Genomic DNA, 20,003 nt, shown 5'->3' with positions numbered 1-20,003 from the left:
ACTTAAGTACTGAACACAACAATTTAGGGGAGGAAGCAGAGAGACTGGGGTTCTGATTAGAAGCATTCCTGTCAGACTAGTCAAAAACAGCTTAGCACCAGGCAAAAAGGGGGGGTAACCATGCAGAAGTAACCTACCTTCCTTCATATATTCTCAGTCTGGCTTTTTAATATGAGTATTGTTGACTCTAACATTTTATTACCACAGTGTCTTTTTTTTCTTCTCCGTGAAACCTTCCCTGAATATCTAAGTATGGAATATATAAATGCATCGATAACAATATTTAAGAAAATAAAAATATAAAATGGAAGTGCACTGGAATCCTGCTAACCAGGCCCCAGTGCCAATGCTTTTTCCCTAAAGCAAGGCAAAAGATATATTTGGGATACAGTTGGCATACACTGTGGCACCCCTCTAAGTCCCTAGTGAATGGTACCCATGGTACCTAGGGCTTTGGTACCACAAAGGGTCCCTAAAGGCTGCATCATATCTTGTGCAAGCCTGAGGGACCCCCATACAAACTGCATGCCGACTGCCATTGCAGGCTGCGTGACATGGTGCAAACCATGGTGAAAACACAACATTGCATACACCCCTGTTTGCCATTCTCACATCACAGCATGTGATATATGCAAGTCACCCCTACAGGAAGGTGCATTATGTGCTATGTGAGGAGCTCAGACACAGTACCACAAAACAGAGCACTTGTGATTTTTGAAGAAATCCCTGTAAACCGATAAGGGTTGCCTGGACTCTCTACACCGTGTACTTCATTTTAGTGCTCTATATATAGAGATGGCTTCATACAAACATTTAAAAATATGTATCTAAAACTAAAAGCCTAATCTAGTGCACACGATATGAGCTGTTACCAGAATGATGATAAACAAGGAGGTTTCTAGATAACACTAACGGAATGTGAGTGCCTGTACCTTTCTAGGTAGATGGGGTGTTGTCGGATTAAAAAGAAGGTTTAGAATACCACAAACCACCAGAAGGTCATTTATGAAGGATAGGACTGTGGTTAAATTGTCATTTATAGGAAACTGGCGCTGTGTATGGTATGTAACTAGGTGGTTCTACCATGCACAGAGCTCAGGGGTTCTGCCAAAGCTGTACAGGGCTCAATGTAAAACCCAAAGTGCTTTATTAGTGGTAGTGTGGATGAGCAGCCTTAGGCCTAACACAGAGACATTTATTGCACAACATTGACCAATAATGGACACGACTCAAAAAGGAGACCCACACCAATTTTGGAAATATAAGCTTTGTTTGTGGTATATTTTAAGACCAAGCTCTTCGCAATAAGTACGTTTTTAAATATAAATACTTTTTGTTTTCAGAAATGGACACTTCAGAGCAGTTCAATGTTATCCTACGGAGGATAACTATAATGTAGTTATGCAGGTAAGTATTGCACTTACAGTTCCAGTCTTTGGGACAAAAGGTCAGCAAGGGGCTAGGGTCAGGTGAGTACCAAAGCTGCACCTCCAGCGCCACAGGGGCATCTGGGTGCAGAGGTCAAATTCGGAGTTCGGGCCAATGTGTTTTAATTGAGATGGGGGTGCTTGAAGCCACACTGCTTGCAGTTAAGTAGATTGGTTACAGGGACCAGGATTTGGGGCTTAGGACCAGGACAACGGAGGCCACAAAGCAGCACAAACCATACATCACCAGTGGCACAGGAGCGGCAGGGTGCAATTTCAGTGTTAGGTGCAAAGACTTTTCAATGAGGATTCTCCTCTTGACAAACAGGCTGCAGTCACCGCACCAGAGGTTGCAGGGAGAAGACCAACGACAGCAGAGGTAAGTAGAGATGTAGAGGGTCGTAGGGTCACCGTCGATTCAGCTCACCAACGCGCAGGGGCTTCGAGTGCAGGGGTGCCTTTGATTGTCATTTACCAGAGCTGGTTGCGGTCAGGGGGAGCCACTGGATTCAGTCTGCAGGCGCCGCCGGTGAGATGAGAAGAGATCAGCCAACGCTGGAAACGAGGGCAGAATGGCTGGGGAGACTTCACTGCACTGGTGGATCCGGAGCCCTTGGATTTGGTTCGTTCGGCATTCTGTCCATCAATTGTGTGTCTTTTGCTTTCTCGCCCTAAGTGCGCTGGGTATGCCCAGACATGGGTCCCGGGCTCACAATGCCACTGGATTCAAGCTAGCCTGGCTGATGAGGGGTGAAACCCCGAAACTAGTCATAGGATGATTGTTTCCAGTCCAGGGAAGACCTGGCTTGGGCTGGACTGTTCTCATGAGGCACAGGGTCAAGACTGATTTTTATATGGCCAGGTGTAAACTGGGGTGGCATGGTGAGCAAAAGAATGATGGATTTAACCCAGATCTCTTGACTGGGGGTGAATGTTTTGATTTGTTCTGCATTCTGTCCATCTATTGCGTGTCTTTTGCTTACCAACATCTTATGCAGTGCTAGCTGGCATAGCACACTGTTAGTGTACTATTTCGACTCTTTCATTCTGTCTGTACCAGGCCACGCATGCTGCAGTGGCAGTCTGCATGGCCTAGGTGAGGTGTTCTAGGGGACTCACTTCAGTCCCAATGCCCTTGGTACCCAGGTACGTTTTACTAGGAACTTACAGAGGGCCTGAAGGGCCAATTGTGGAATAGTTTTTAGTGAAGAAGCACTGGCATAGGGGATCAGGTTGTTAGGGAACCCGTGCACTACAATTGAAACCACATCAAAACCAGGCAAAAAGTGGGGGCTAAGCATGTCCGAAGAGGCACTTTCTCACATCATTGGACACAATCAGTTATAGGGATCAGTCCTGAGTAACTCCACAGTTATGAGTTCCATAAAGTGTCTACTTTGCCAGATGTTTTGCACAGTGGAGGAAGAAGAGGGGTACCTTGCAAGGGTTAGCATGCCCAGAACGATTTGGTGTTCCATGATTTTGAAGATTGTGTTCAGGTTAAAAGACCAGCAGTGCACTCATCTCAAAATCAAATCTGAGAAAAGTTATTCGAAGCCAGGCTCCCAACAAAGATCAGATCGTATTGAGACTGTTGTGAGGGCTACAAAGTTCTTGGAGTTCTCTAATAACAGGGTTCTCAAGATACATTCAGAAGGCTGGAATCTGAAATAGTCGGAAATTAAAGTTGTTTTTTTGAGTGGTCCTATTTGAAGCAATTGGTAAGGGGGCTAATGCGGCTCCATCAAATAATGATTTGTGTATATGGATATTATAATGTGTTCGAGGCATGTGGGCTGCTGAATTCATATCTGTGCATAGTCCGCCACCTAGTGTTGGGTCCGGATGATTGCACATTGTTGTCCTGGAAGAGTCTTCGAAGTATCACGAGATAGGTGGCTCCTCCCCTGGACTACAGTGCGCATGGGCATCGCCTCCATCCCCAGATTGTTTTTTTCCGCCATAGGGTTCGGATGTGTTTTCGGTTCCCTCCTTCGGAACCGATAGTTGTTCGATTTTACTTGAGACCAAAAGGTCTTTAGGCTGGGCGTCGGTATAGTTGCTTTTGGGTTCTCTTACTGACTCTCAGCTCCAATCTCCTACTGCCCTTCCACGTGCTTCGACGCGGACGGGCCTACACTACCGCATTTGCTATGGAGCGGACTCCATTCAAGAAGTGTCCGCTATGTCACTCGAAATATTCGCACCTCGACGTGCACCCCGTGTGCAACACATGCTTGTCACAGGATCACCGTGAAGACACCTGCATGGCGTGTTCGAAGTTTAGGAGTAAGAAAACTTTGAAGATTCGCCGTGCTAATCGACTCCAGGCACAGTTGTCGGCTTCGGCACCCCCACCTGATGACATCTTTCAGGAATCGATCGAGGAGGAGGACGACGTACAAGAGTCGGACTCTGGCCCCGCGTCCGAGGAAGAGACCTACGACGCGGACGAGGAGGCCTGCGACGAAGTCTCCGGTGAGGTAGGGGACGACGAACTGATTTGTGCCACAATGGGAGATAGCTCAGAGGAAGAGCATCCCCAACCGGACTCCGGGGTTTCCCCCCGTCATACGGCCCAGGTCGAGGGATCGCCTTCGGGCCTTACCCGAGATCTTACTATAAGTCCTACGTCCCCGCCTCCGGGCCCGGTCACGGACATTTCTAGCAAGAAACCGAAAGTGAAGCCAACCGGTCCCGCACCCTCGGATGCGAAACCGAAACCGAAACTGGCGTTGGTAAAGAAGGTTCTGGAGGCGTCAACTTCCACGAAACCCAAAATGGCTGACTCGAAGAGCCACGCCAAGATGGCCGACCACAAGAGCCGCGCCAAAATGGCCGACCCGAAGTCCTCTGGGTCGGCACCAAAGGTGAAGACTTCCGACGCGGCTGCGTCGGCACCGAAAGGGGTCGCGGACCCGAAGACGGCTTCGAAGAAGCGTCACGCCGACGGGGCGACAGGCCAGGGGGCGTCGGCACCGAAGAAGAGGTCTGCCGGCGACCGGGCTCTCGGAGACGAAGAGTCGCTCGAGACGGTTCAGCCCTCGGCATCCCTTACAAAGAAGGTGGGAGAATCCTTGAAGCGGATCCAACAGTCCACTGTGGTTCCCAGCCAGGACACTGTCGTGCCTAGGCCCACGCCGAAGCCTGCCAAGGAACAAACGCCCATCCGTTTTACCCTTCCTCCCAAGTCGGCGCCGAAGGCCTTCGCGCCTAAGCAGGGCGGACATTCTCAGGAAGTATTGACGCCGAAAGCTGCCTTGGTGGTGTCGAAGCTTCGGCTCCAACCGCTCGCGGTGGAGGAACGTCGAGAGGTGACCATCGAGGCCAACACCGGAAAATTGTCGCTCCTCAAACGAAAGATTACGTCGGAGCCGCCATTGGAACCTTTTAGGATTCCACTTAAGAGCAAAAAGTACTCTGCGGACTCTTCGGCTCTGATGGAACCTCTGTCTCCACAAGCCATGGAACGCTCGCCGGCCCATTCCCCAGTGCCTGATGTGGACGAGGAGTACGACGAGTACAACTATCCTGCGTACTGGGATCCGGAAGAGGAGCAGGTGCCCTGGACGGCAGGAGGCGACACGGATGACCTGCAGTCAGGCCAGGACACTCAACTTTTCGCCGCGAAGACGTCCCCGACGGAGGACTCGGCGGCGTTTAATGCATTAATAGAGAGAGCTGCAGCGAACCATGACGTCGAACTGCACTCAGACCCTGTGGATGCGGACTTCTTAGTCGACACCTTCTCGGTAGCCGAAAAGCAAGTCAAGACGCTACCTATGCTCAAGGGGGTGCTGAAGCATGCACAGGAGGTATTCAAGGAGCCCACCCGGGCGCGGGTGGTCAATCCTCGCATCGACAGGAAGTATAAGGCGGCGCCCACGGATCCCACATATATTAAGGGACATTTGCCATTGGACTCCCTGGTGGTGTCCAACGCACGAAAGAGGGCGAATTCGCAGACTACTGGTGATGCTCCTCCCCCTGACAAAGAGTCAAAAATCTTTGAGGCATCAGGCAAACGCATTGCTGCACAGGCAGCAAACATCTGGAGGATCTCTAACACCCAAGCCCTGCTTGCACGTTATGATAGGGCCCATTATGACACATTAGAGGCCATCCTACAACACTTGCCTGACCAATACAAGGAGGCGGGGGAGATGCTCATTCAGGAGGGTAAACTCATTACTAATGCATCCATCAAATGTGCCCTAGATGTAGCAGACACTGCCTCCAGGGCTATCAATACAAGCGTGTTACTTAGACGCCATGCCTGGCTTCGAATTTCTGGGTTCAAGCCCGATATACAAACCACATTACTGGGGCAAACAGTGAATCCTGACCATCTGTTCGGCCCTGAGGTGGATGCCTCCCTAGAAAAAATGAAGAAAGATACCGAAACTGCCAAGTCTATGGGGGCTTTACAAAGTCAGCAGTTTCGGGGTGGTTCCTTTCGCCGCTCCAATTCAAGAGGCACCTCAAGAGGCCAGGCATCCCAGCCCACGCAATACTACAAGGGTAACACCCAGTCCTCGTATAACAACAACAAGGGCAGGGGTGGCTACAGAGGCAATAATATCAAAGGCAGAGGACGTGGAAACAATGCCTCCAGGTCCACCGCCTCCAACAAGCAGTGACGTCTCGTCACTTCCCCCCGATCACACAACACCTGTCGGGGGGAGACTACAGCAGTTCCTGCCGGCGTGGAGGTCCATCACCACGGACAGGTGGGTGAGGTCTCTTATCCAGTACGGGTACTGTCTAGAACTTACGTCCATTCCACCGGACATACCGCCAAGAGGCCGTGCTATGTCCGACGAGCACTTGACCTTGTTGCAGCAAGAAGTACTAATCATGCTGCAAAAAGGGGCGATAGAGCTCGTTCCATTGCAAGAACGGGGAACAGGGGTTTACTCCCTGTATTTTCTAATCCCCAAAAAGGACGGATCACTCAGGCCGATCCTGGACCTCAGGCCCCTGAACTGGTACATCAACTCAGAGCACTTCCATATGCTCACATTGCAGCAGGTGCTTCCCCTGCTTCAACGGGGGGACTTCCTAGCAACGCTGGATCTGAAGGATGCCTATTTCCATATTCCCCTGCATCCTTCACACAGAAAGTATCTCAGATTCAAGATCTTAGACCAGCATTACCAGTTCAGAGTCCTGCCGTTCGGGGTCACCACGGCACCAAGAGTTTTCACCAAATGCCTAGCGACTGTAGCAGCGCATCTCCGTCGCCAGCACGTCCATGTCTTTCCATACCTAGACGACTGGCTTATTCAGGCAAAGACGGAACAGCAGTGCGTAGACCACGTGTCACGCACCATTCACCTCCTGCACGATCTGGGATTCTCTCTGAACTACCCAAAGTCCCATCTCCAGCCCGCCCACGTGCGACAGTATCTGGGCGCGACGATCAACACTCTGGCGGCCACTGCGCAGCCGAGTTCAGTGAGAATCGCCGGTATCCAGGCGCTGATCCAACGATTCAGACCCCAGACCTCGCTTCCAGCGAGGGTGTTCATGCAGTTGATAGGCATGATGGCCTCCTGCATCTCCATTGTCCCGCACGCGAGACTACATATGCGTCCGCTTCAGGAGTGCCTGGCACGTCAGTGGACTCAGGCTCATGGGCAACTGACAGACCTAGTGTTGGTGAGCGGTCGGGCGTACAACTCTCTGCATTGGTGGAATCCACAAAACCTTTGCAAGGGCCGACCATTCCAAGAGCCTGTCCCACAGATCATCCTGACAACGGACGCCTCTCTCCAGGGATGGGGAGCGCATGTACTCCATTACACAGTGCAGGGACTATGGACACTTCAGCAAAGGAAGATGCACATCAATGTATTGGAACTGATGGCAATCTTCATGGCCTTAAAGGCGTTCAAAGTACATCTGTGCAACAAGGTCGTGTTGATCCGGACGGACAACATGACGGCCATGTACTACATCCAGAAGCAAGGAGGAACACACTCTCCACAGCTGTCTCATCTGGCTCAGAGCATGTGGAAGTGGGCCATTCAGAGGAACATCTTCCTCATGGCAGAACATCTCCCAGGCAAGGACAACCAGATGGCGGATCTGCTCAGCAGACACAGCCATCAGATGCACGAGTGGGAGTTACATCCATCAGTACTCCAACCGTACTTCCAAAGGTGGGGTCATCCAGAGATAGACCTGTTCGCCACAAAGGAGAACGCAAAATGCCAAAGCTTCGCCGCCAGGTTCCCACACCCCCAATCACAGGGCAATGCGATGTGGATGAACTGGTCAGGCAGATTTGCGTACGCTTTTCCCCCAGCACCTCTGATACCGCTGGTGGCACGCAAGCTCGGGCAACACTCGATGACGCTCATCCTGGTTGCTCCAACGTGGGCTCGCCAACCATGGTACACCACGTTTCTGGAACTCTCCGTGGTACCGCATCAACGGCTTCATCTCACTCCCAGCCTTTTGACGCAGAGCCATGGCGACATTCAGCACCCAGATCCGCAACAGCTCAACCTGGCGATCTGGCTCCTGAAGTCCTAGAGTTTGGCTACCTCAATCTTCCTCCCGACTGCATGGACATCATTCGGGAGGCGAGGAAGCCCACTACTAGAGCTTGTTATGCGGCTAAATGGAAGAGGTTTGTCGTCTACTGCGTGGAGCACAGCATTGACCCGCTAGACGCTTCCATTCAAAACATCATATGTTACCTCTTTCACCTGTATCGGTGTAATCTTGCCTACTCTTCCATCCGCATTCACCTGTCGGCTATGGCAGCATACCTCCAAAATAGGCAACACCTGTCACTCTTTAAGGTCCCTGCTATCAAGGCTTTTCTGGAAGGACTCAAAAGAGTCATTCCACCAAGGACTCCACCAGCTCCGGAATGGAACCTCAATGTGGTTCTTACAAGGCTGATGGGTCCCCCCTTTGAGCCACTACACTCTTGCGAACTGCAGTTTCTGACCTGGAAGGTGGCTTTCTTAGTAGCAATCACATCGCTACGGAGGGTTAGCGAACTGCAGGCGCTCACCATCCAAGAACCTTTCTTCCAGGTACATGCCAACAGGGTGGTGCTCCGCACTAACCCTAAATTCTTGCCCAAAGTGGTCTCACAGTTTCACATAAACCAAACTATTGAATTGCCGGTGTTCTTCCAAAACCCAGAGACGCTGGCGGAGCGGATGCTCCACACTCTTGATGTGAAGAGGGCCTTGATGTATTATGTGGACAGGACAAAAGATTTCCGCAAAACCAAACAACTTTTTGTTGCTTTTGCCACTCAACACAAGGGAAATGCAATCTCCAAAGCAGGAATAGCTAGATGGATAGTAAAGTGCATTCAGATCTGCTACGCTAAAGCAAAGCGCACTCTCACTATACCACCGAGGGCCCACTCCACTAGGAAGTTGGGGGCCTCTATGGCATTCTTAGGCAACATTCCCTTAGAAGACATCTGTAGAGCAGCCACATGGTCTACCACTCATACTTTCACTAAGCACTACTGTGTAGACGTGCACTCAAAACAACAGGCAGCTGTTGGTCAGGCTGTTCTAAGAACGCTTTTTCAGACTGCTGCAGCTGGCACGGGCGGCCGCCGCTAATGGAGGGACTGCTATGTATTCTATGCACAGATATGAATTCAGCAGCCCACATGCCTCGAACTGCAAATGCTACTTACCAGTATGCATCTGTTCTTGGCATGTAGGGCTGCTGACATTCATATCGCCCACCCTCCTCCCCGGCGCCTGTAGCAGCTGCAGTATGTATTCATATACAAACATATGCTCATAGCATGGTCATCACTCACTTCTTCACTCCATCTCTGCCTATGGCTAAAAACAATCTGGGGATGGAGGCGATGCCCATGCGCACTGTAGTCCAGGGGAGGAGCCACCTATCTCGTGATACTTCGAAGACTCTTCCAGGACAACAATGTGCAATCATCCGGACCCAACACTAGGTGGCGGACTATGCACAGATATGAATGTCAGCAGCCCTACATGCCAAGAACAGATGCATACTGGTAAGTAGCATTTGCATTCTGGATACCTCAAGGGTCCATCAAATAATTATTTGTGCATATGAATTTGTGAAGTTTCCAGGTAACCCAAGGGTCCCTTCTAGTAATATCCTTTGAGAAGAAAAGCTATTGATAAAGCCAGCATTTAAGATATAGAAGAAAACAGTTCAGTAGTTCAGTAACTGTTATTATATTATCAGGCAACCTTGATGATATATTTTTTGTATGAAAGATTTCGCCAATACCTTTTTTTCAAATTAAAGGTGTAAGGTTATTGTAAAGTTCAGTAACTATATGCACAAAGTATCTGCCTTCCGTAATGGATTTCTTTTTGTGCCGTAAGTTTTCAAAGAGACCTTAAGTTTGGTCTCAGGGTGCAACATATGACTTAGATATTTGGTTTAGTGCTAAGAAGAAGGGCGTAGATTCATTCTGGCACTGTGTGCAACGAACAGTGCTTTAAAATTATCCTAAAAGTAGCCAATGCAGGTCTTTCATTTGGTTGGATCTGTGGATATGTTCTTCCCCACTATTTGTTTAAGCAGCACATGCACACTTGCATTAGAGCTGTCTACAAACATTGGCTGAGTTTTTTTCCAATCCTCTAATTATCTTCAGTTTAATTATATCATCTTGATTATGTCAGGTCGTTTAACTTTGAGTTCTTGGACTGTCTCCAAGCAAAGAGCCGGCGACCTTCCTAATTTCTTGGAAAGATGCAAGATACAAAGCAGAGACCCACAGTTTTGATAAACTGCTGAAATGATGATGTGGTAGAAATCTGTACAGAACATAAAAAAGTGGACGATAGATGGATTTACTTACCTGTTTAAAATCACTATACTATACTTTTAAACACACCATCCTAAAACGTTTTTCACTTGTCACTAGTTTATAAACATCGAGTACAGGATAAAGTATACTAATGACTTTCATATTGTTTAGGGTTTCAGTCCTGTGCCGTTCCATGGAGGGATCAGTTTCAGAAATGGTCAGTTTCAAAACTGAAAGCTGTGAACCCGACGCTCCAGCTCCCCCTAAACTAATCAACAGAACTAAAAATAGTCTGAACCTGCAGTGGAAGGTAACGACCAGCTGAATTTGTTTAAAGCTTTAATGTGCATGTTTTTATAACTGCACTTGCCTTTGTGAAACTTGTTAGTACTAGTAGTGTGCATCAGTGTTGAGTACATATGCTAAATATTTCACGATTATCAGTTAATTTTTAACAGTGTAATATTTCTTTTATTTTTATTTTACTTAAGTTATCTCTGTATAGCTTTGCGATGTTTGCTTTGGTCTGATACTTAACCGCTTAACCACTGATCCGCACCCCCACCCCCATAGTTAGGCCCCATTTTTAGGTCTCGCCTAAGTAGCTTGCATGAGCGGCATAGGAGGAGACCTTTAGGAATCAGTTCACTTTTTCGGCCAAAAATATGCACCCTTTGCATTGCTTTCAATGGCAACGCATGCACGTTTGGTGATTCCCTTGCGGGAGCAAGCTTTGGCGACACCTGTTTGTAATTAACTTTCAGACAGATGGTTCCCCTGCTCGCTCCCGCAAGGGAAACGCTGTGTTTGCTCTCTGCCGTACTCCACCCACACCTCCCACTTGTTAAACCGCAGGCTGGGCCGAGAGAGTTTTTTTATCTATTTGTTCTGTTTGCTGTTTTTTTTTTTTACAGCATGCGTGAGTTTGTACTTGTTTTCTCATAGGACAATCCTTCTAGCATTTTTTTATTAAGGGAAAGTAATAACAGGTCATCGGTAGCTGCACTTCTGTTTTGTGTTTTTCGTCAAGGTCTGAGCACAACCCCCTCGCAGCAGTGCTACAGTTCTATTAAAGTAGCAATGCTCTCACAGAAACATGCAGGCTCTGTTTAACTGACGTCACATCTACCACACAGGCGACCCCACAATAGGAGCAGTGAGTGATGAGGGCAGAGACCCCTGATCTACAATCACTCCTTGCAGAGATATAAACGGCCCAGTGCCCTCGTACAAGGCCCTGGCCAGTCGTCTGCTCATCTCAGCCATCCTTACTTTCTTCATCAGAGCCTCATCCTCTCCTTACATTTGGGGCCGGAGGCTGCTGCGCACCCCTGTTGGCAGGGGCCGCAGAGCGGCGGGCAGAGGGCTTCTCCAAGCTGTCACCGGCCCATTTCCCTTTAAGCAGGGACATCATTCTTCCTGCCTGTCTCACTCGCCCCTCCTCCCCGTGACCTACAAATTAAAACTCCAGGCTCTGGGCCTAGCAACCAGACTGCCGGCCGTAGAGGAGAATGGACAACACCACCCCCTGAACGGCGTGCATGCACCCCTACACAGTGACACACACCTGTCTCCCTCTTCATCACTGAGGGAGAAATTTACAGCCTGCCTTCCATTGGAAGGTTACATGGAAGGGAGAAAAAACATAGATATAAGGGCAGTAGAACCGGCATGGGTCAGAAGACCTGGATATGTTACATGTGCACAGGGCAGAAGTGATGTGAGCTCACCCTGATAGGGTGAAAGAAAGGTCGTCAGTGGGAAAATGAAAAAAACATTGGCATAGCAAATAGGTCTCGCCTTTGGGAACTTATAAGTGTTTAGCCATGCAATGGTTGATGTTGTTGCACCAAGGATATTGTGCTTCATAACTACTTATAAGCTCCCAAAAGCGAGACCTATTGCCTCTGCCAATGCTTGTTTTGCAATTTGTGGTAGGGCGCCCTCAGGGCTCCATAATTTTTTTTCCACATAATGTATCCACGCTAAAATTGCGTCTTTTTTTTCCAACGTACTGCGCATTTCAAAGGTACTCGGGGTTTGTGGATTTCCCTAGAGGGGACCAAGAAAATAGGCAAAATATAGTTACATTTTGAGATTTTGGGCGCAAAAGTAGGAAAAAAGTTCTCCTGATAGAGGGTGTCCGTTTTTCTCCTGCTAAAAATAGCTTCAACAATTGGTTTGCTGTGCTAAAGTCACCATCTTCCCAGCTTTCAGGAACATGTAGCGCTGAATGAAAAAATAATAATCTCTACTGACAGTTTCAGAATTTTTCAAGGAGGTAGCCCATTTATACAATTTTTTGTACTTTCAATCTACTTCAAGTTTGTGGTGGAAACCAGTGTGAAACCCATGAGTAATCCAGGTAAGCTATATATTTCTGAAAAGGGGTCATTTGTTTAGATATCTCAAGGTTTTCCCAAATAAACAAACTGTTGAAATAAAGAAATATTGACAATGAGTTAGAAAAAGAGCCATTTGTGACAGTGTTTTCATCTGTAACTTTTTGTCACTGAGTTCAATTTACAAAAGCAATATACCATTACGTTTGCTAGACCCTTTTGGTTGTGAGGATGTATGGGATTTGTAGGTTCTACAAGAACCTGCGGTACCCAGATCCAACAACTGAGCTGCACCGTACAATTGTTTTTCCTTGTGTACTGAGTATAGGCCAAATTCATATGGTAAAATAGGTATCAAGATAACCTATGTATTTCTGAAGTGGGCACACAATATGGAATTTAGGAGCAGTGGTTATTTGTACATCTCCAAATTTGTGGATACCCATACGAGCATAGGATTTAGAGGGTATTTTTCAAAAGTCTTCTTTCTTGCACACTGGCTTACGTTTGGAAGGCAAACATGCACAAAACCAAATTGGGAATAACAAATGTTCTACTATTGTATGCTCCCACATGCCTTCTGATAAAAAATAGTACCTTACTTGTGTGGGTCGACCTAGTGCCTGCGACAGGAAACAATCCAAAATGCAACATTGATACATCACATTTTCCCACCTGAAAACTGACCTCTGACTTTTTTTTTTTTTTTGCAAAGTAGGTAGCTATGGATTTCTGGCACAAGCTTAGGCAGCACCTACGAAACTAGTAATTTTTTGTTTGAAAACTAGACACCTAGTAGAATTCAGGATGGGGTGACTTGCATAACTCTCATCAGGTTGTTTTACCCAGAATCCCTTGCAAACCTCAACTAATAAACACATTTTCCACACATTTCTGTGATAGCAAGTTCTGGCATCTGCAGAGGGCCACAATTCATGCTTTTATTCAAAGTTTGAGGTTTTCTGGGAATTGTGGGAAAGAAAATGGTGTGGATGCATGCGACGCACACCACCCTTGACTCCCCCAAATACCTATTTTTCAGAACTGTCTGGTTCTGCTAGGTTTTTCCAAGAGACAGCCTTTCCAAGCCCAAAAAGTGCGCCGTTCATCCTTGCAAATGGGATGACTTGGGGATTTAACCACACTTTCCTAGTCCATATGTATAAACAACACCCATAAGAATAAATTGTCCTCTCACTTGCCTGTGGGATGGGATGCTTTAGTTCGCAAAGGAGCAGAAACACTGTCGAGGTTTTAGTGGTGAGGGTGTGGCCTGAAGACCCACCACATTATTTTATTAAAAGTATATGTTCAGAGGTAATTGTCCCCATTTCCCCCAAAGGGGCAGCAGAACGACTACAATATGCAAATTCATGAGATGAAGCTCTAGCCCTTGCCCAAGGGGCTGCTCCCACCCATCCCTACTACCTAGTGGGTGCTCTGGGATCACTCTCCTGTACCAAACCCCTAACGGGGATCCACTGGGCAAAAGTACCTTTGGAATGGGGAGACTCTCCTATTTTCAACGATACCGTTCCCTTGAGAATCAGTGCTCAGGGGGCTGAGAAATGTCCTGAGCACTGATTCAGTGAAAGTAAAATGAAACCATTGGCTCGTTTTACTTTGATATTTTCTGCAATGAGGTCAGCGCATCCTATGTGCCCATTATCACCATAGTGAACAAAAATAAATCGGGCTGCTTCCCTAGCAGCCTGAAGTGGAAAAACCCCAATAATAATAAAGGACTCCTTCCCTCCAGAGCACCAGGGTGGCCTTTAAGTACCTCCCCATAGCTTATACCCACTCTGGGGAGGTAGTGCGGCCGTTGGCCACACTTCAAAGGTAAATAGGAAAAACCTAGAAAAACATACATGACAATTATTGACTAAAGTTGTTTTGAATATATAATTTGAATGGTCAAAAGGGTTGAATAGGTGCACGGTTGATTATGGGGGAATAGAATAGTGGTGAAAGAGGAATGAAATGTTTATACGAGTGCTTTCTAAACTTTTAAGAACCACAACCCAATTTTTAGAATGACAAACCTTAACAACCCACCGACATCAAATAGGCGTGAGGTGGGCAACTTTATTTTATGTAGCTAAAACATTGTGTGGTAACGCATTGTCACTTACAGACAACACATTTTCTATTGAAATGGCCATTACATTTGCACAGCCATACACTTTTACTAATAAAACTATATTACGCACAAATGCTAATGTTTTGAAATCTGGTTACATTAAATATGTATGATTTGTGCATCAGGAAGTAAAATGACTTGATTTGTTTTGATCCTATTAAAATCTTTGTTTCTGTCACGCTTCAGAATTTGCCAAAATGTGCTTTATTTTTGCTTTCATAACGGCTGAATGTGTACAGTTCATTTGCAGGTATTTACATTTTGTTGTGTGTTATAAAAAAATAACACCCTACAGCCTATCCTTTCATACTGTCTGTACCCCAGCAGGATTATCACATAATTAACTTTAATTTTCTTTCTCTGACTGCAAAGTGAGATGAGTTTGTAAATACCAATCGCCAACTGTGTAGAGTGTCCTGCTATCCCTTACTAATGTACAGTGGTTTGCTTTAACAATCCCAAGGTGTTGTATTTGTGGTAGTGGGGGATGAGCAGCCTTAGGCTTATCAGAGCGGCATGAGTTGCCCACTTATCAGTTAGGCATGAGTTGCCCACGAATTTTAGACCTGAATATCTTCGTAATCTGTTAAGTATTTTTTGTGTTAGTTATTTTCAGAGACTTCGAAAATACAGCGGTCGGATTTGAGGCATGAACCTCAAACGCATTAATGTTATCCTATTTGAGAAGCATACACTGCATAGAGTCACTTGCAAATGACTTACAGAACTGTTCTTCTGGACTTAAGGCAAGTAGGTGCCAAGGTCCAAGAAAGCACCAACAGTTCAAGTTTACCTGCCCTTAGGTGTCCGGGTGCAGATGTGCTTTTCGTTGTAGTAACCTCGAACGCTACATGTCTACGTCAATGGGTAACAGTACCTACAAAGAAAGGCTGCAAGTGCGGACTGGGGGCCCATTTCGGCAGAACCCAAAGGGGTGCTCAGCTCTTGAGGGTCTCAGGCTGACAGAGAGAACGTCTGTTTAATTGACGCAGGCTCGGGGCTTGGTGCGTAGGTGTTTTGTCTGGTGGGTCAGTGAGTTTGAGGCTCTCACAGTTCTCTGTGCTACTTCAGAAGAGGGAAAAGAAACACAGCATGAAAACTTCTGGCATGGAGCTGGCCTCTGTCGAAGTCTCTCGATTTACAGGTAAATTAAATGTTGGCAGCAGTGGTATTCGGACTGAGCACATACAAGCCTTAGTGCTTGCAACAGGCTCCGGTACCGCAGCGGTTAGTGCAGGGAGCCTCTGGTGTGGTTTAGCGTCTCGAAGACTGGCTGGATCGACGGGGCTGACCTCCTCGACTCTCAGTGGGGCTACTCCTGGGCTGCAGCTGCGTCTTTGGAGCCAGTTGTCAGCAAATCGGTGAACCGGACTGTGCAGTCGGTTGCTGCAGGGAAGTGTCTCCTGCTCTTCAAGGTAGATGCTAGACTTTAGGAGGTTGCACAACTGCAGAATGAGTTGGGTCTTTGCAATTGTCAGGACCGAAGCAAGCAGGAAGTGTTTAGCATCAAGTCCACAGCTCGTTCTCATTTTTCAGATTCTTCGGCTCTTCTTTGTCCTCCTTTAGTCAGTCAAATCTTTTTTCCTGGTGTCAGGAGCAATCTGAATACTCAATTTAGGGGCAGTAAGGGCAATGTATGTTGGTAGCCAATGGGCTCCTGGCCCCTGGGCTTACTACACCTTGTATATGACCACTTCCTGTGGGAAGTAGGCATATACCTGTTCCATAATTCCTACTTTCACCACAACCAAAATCATTTTCATGTCCACTTCAGGTAGCCCACCCTAAGGGTGTGACTAGCCTGTTAGTTTAACTCCTCCTGACTATCTGATTTCTCACCTGTCCCGCTGCCAAATGGGCTTCAGGGCAGGTGGTGGCATTCTTCAGGCCAGAGTCTCATATCAAAGGCGTCATGGAAAATATGTTTGAGGGATAATGTAGGGTTAATATAGAAGGCCAGAAGATGTGAAGAGACATCTTAACAAAAAAAATACGCACCCAATCATTGATGTCCAATCAGGGCAGACTTCAGATAGGCATCGAAAATAATTAATAGGAAAGTAGAACAAAGCTGTTAAAAAAAGGTTATGATCGAAAGCCAAGAGATGCCTTCACCATCTGTTACGAAATATGACCCAAAACATATTTATAGAGTTAATTGGCTAGATTTTTAAAAAACATTGATTCTTACAGCCAGTTGGGTACCTACCCATGAAACCGCATTGTTGTTTTTCTCCATAGAATAGCATTGAACTGTATGACAATTGTCCACTTTCAAAAGACTAACGCATTTTCCTTAAAAAACCTACGTAACTTTTTGCGGATATCTTGGACTTCCCTGGGGTGGGTAAACCCCTTATTATGCCGCTCTCCAGTGGGAGGTGGGCATGAGCCTGTCCCTGATTGGTTGAGTCCCCCCATCTGCAAGATGGCGGGGACTGAGAGTTGTTCTTCACTGCGCCTCCCCCACCTTAGGGGTGGAGTTGTCAGAGGTGGGCACATCTCTCTTCCTCACTTGTTTTTCCTGCCTGTTCTCCCACCCAAAGTGGGGGTCAGAACCAGTGGAGACCAGTTGCTGAAAGCAGCAAGTGGCCTGGGGAAGCTCACAAAGGCGGCAAGCCTTTGAAGCTTCCCCTTCGTGAACCCTGCCCATCCTGGGGGAGGAGGCTTGACACTTCGTCTCAGGATGTGCATTGTTTCAGGCCCCAGAGAGCAGCAGGCTCTCGACCCAGGGGTCCAGAAACTTGTCCGGTGGTGGCAGCTGAAAGCAGCCACTCAGCCTGGACACTAGCAGTAGGTTATTTTTCAGGGGGCATCTCCAAGATGCCCTCTGTGTGCCTTTTTCATTAAATCCCACACTGACATCAGTGTGACTTTAATGTGCAGAGAAGTTTGATACCAAACTTCTCAGTATTCAGTGTAGCCATTATGGTGCTGTGGAGTTCGTAATGACAAACTCTTAGCACCATGTACTCTTAATGGCAGCACTGCACTTACAATGTCAAAGAATGGACTTAGACACTGCAGGGGTACAGGACTCATGCACCTGTACCCTCACCACTGGTATAGTGAACCCAGATAGAGGGCTGGCTGATCTATACCAAGGCAGTGGGTTGTAGGCATGCCACATAGACTTGTGTTCCATGTTGACTCTTCACTTGGTTCTGCACCAAAACACACAGCCCGCAGAGGCAGTGTGTGCGTGTAGAGGTACAGGGCCTCGAAGGGTGGCACAATAAGTGCTGCAGCCCTTAGAGGTCTTCCCTGGTCATAATGCCCTGGGTACCTGTGGTACCATTTACCAGGGACTGACCTGTGGCCAGAGATGCCAATTGGGTTTGTTTTGGGGGAATAACCTAAGCCCTGGAAACCTGATTGGCAGGGACCCAGGGCACATCAAGTGAATGTGCATCAGTAGTCTGGCAAAATGTGGGGGGCTTACTGCAACAGAAACCCACCTTCCTACAATCGGTTACAGAGGCCAAGCTTCCGGTTAGAACAAGCACAGGGGGCCCACAAGGCAGCACCAAACCTACCAAAGTAACTGAAAACTAACGAAAAAGTACTTACCGGGTATCCCAAAAAGTTATCTAAAGTAACTGCAAGTATACAGTTTACAACCCATTTTCTGCACTGCAAAGTAACTTGTATGCTTCTACAAAACCAGTACACACCATATTTTGAAAAGTATTATTGTTTTGAACGTATCACTTACCTGCTACTTAGTAAATCTTGGTTCTAGTAATAAAAGTAACAAAGTAACAACTTTTTATAGAAACAATTGGTCTAGGCTCAGTCTTTGCGTGTGTGACATAATTTCCTGCCTGAGTGTGTACAACAAAAGCTTAACTCTTCCATTTGATAAGCCTGACTGCTCGACCACACTACCACAAATAGAGCTGTTATTGTTTATCTACTTTAGCCTCTGCTATATCTCTGTGGACTCCCTGGACTCTGTACCCAAAATACCTTACTTTGGTAAAATATATAAAGAGCCTGCTTCCTACTGGAAGGCCCATCTAAATGGTGTTGGTTTTGTTGAGTCTGTAGTGTCAGCTTGCGGGATAATTTACTGTAAGTACTTTGCTTCTAGTAGAAAGGTGCAGCTGAATGACATATTAACCCCAAGGCAACCGCCAAAGGCAGGGCAGTTACTACAGTTCTCCTTAATATGTTGGTATTTCAGAATTTAGCAGAGCTATTATTAATATTTAACCTATAAACCTGACCCACAGCCTGCCACTGTGCTGCATTCTGAGCTACCTGAAAGGGATCATAACGGTGTTTTGCTTGTCTGTCCAATTTCATTCCATTATATGAAGGATATTAACATATTTTTTTACTTCACAAGTTCTATTTAATTTCTGTTTGGCTATTGAAAAGAGAGACGTTCTTATTTAATAGAAGGATATTCCTCTTGTTAAAGTTAATAAAAGGATTTTTCTCTTATTAAAGTGTTTTTGGACCAGGTCGATATATTAAGTGTTTACAAATGCAAAGAAGATACCACTAATGGATAACTAGAATACTGAAAAAATGTCATCCTTAGAAATAAGATTTCAAATTACTTTAATATTAATGACCTTTTGGGTTTTTTTTTCATTGTGAATTACTCTTCTTCATTTTCTTTCCCATGTCTTCTCTTTTCAGGCCTCGAGTGATAATGGATCCAAAATAAATTCATTTCTCTTAGAATGGGATGAGGTAGGTTTTTAGCATTTTCAGTTATGTAAATATTGTTCTTTTGCTAGAGTGTGCGCTAGACTTTTGTTACTCTCTGGATGAGTGCTCCTAATTAGAAGCAGAAAGCTAATCTTGTCTCTTTTCAACATCCCCATCTGTATAAAAGTCTAATCTTCTAACAACCATATTTGGACTTTTTTGTCTAGACGGGCAATTGTTCTTTTGTATGCCAATCTTGTGCGCCAGTCTATTATTATTGACTATAAAATAAACGCGGTAGTAGTGGTCCCTAATAAGAAAATGACCGCCCCTCATACTGGTTTATTGACTCAATCAAATTCGCGTGTGTGAAAAGTCCATAAATATAATATTTACAGAGGCGCTATCACAGTTCAGACACCCTACTACCAAAGGTGACAATTGTACATTAGAAATCTAATATACATCCAATATATATTCAATAGAACCTCATTCAGCACCCTTATAGATTAGTAAACATAACCAACAGATTTGTGGATATATTTAATACATAAATACAATCCTTGCACAAGAATACATAAGTTATTTATCTCTCTTCTCGAGAACGAAGACACTACAAAAGTCCAATTGTTACT

General features: G+C 46.3%; 1 protein-coding gene across 1 annotated transcript in view; it reads left to right on the top strand.

The window, feature by feature from the left end:
• The window catches only part of LOC147718758 (fibronectin type-III domain-containing protein 3a-like), a 417,154-nt gene that overhangs the window by 173,914 nt on the left and 223,237 nt on the right, over window positions 1-20,003 (top strand). Inside the window, exons 11-12 of the mRNA XM_086918744.1 lie at window positions 10,393-10,531; window positions 19,357-19,410. Of these exons, the coding sequence (XP_086774870.1) occupies window positions 10,393-10,531; window positions 19,357-19,410 (193 nt within the window). The remainder of the gene's footprint in view (window positions 1-10,392; window positions 10,532-19,356; window positions 19,411-20,003) is intronic.

The sequence above is a fragment of the Lissotriton vulgaris genome, chromosome 4_1 (assembly GCF_964263255.1).
Source record: "Lissotriton vulgaris chromosome 4_1, aLisVul1.2, whole genome shotgun sequence".
In the NCBI taxonomy this organism is placed as follows: Eukaryota; Metazoa; Chordata; class Amphibia; order Caudata; family Salamandridae; genus Lissotriton; species Lissotriton vulgaris.
Note: the sequence above shows the minus strand (reverse complement) of the source record. Positions and strands in the feature narration are given on the sequence as shown.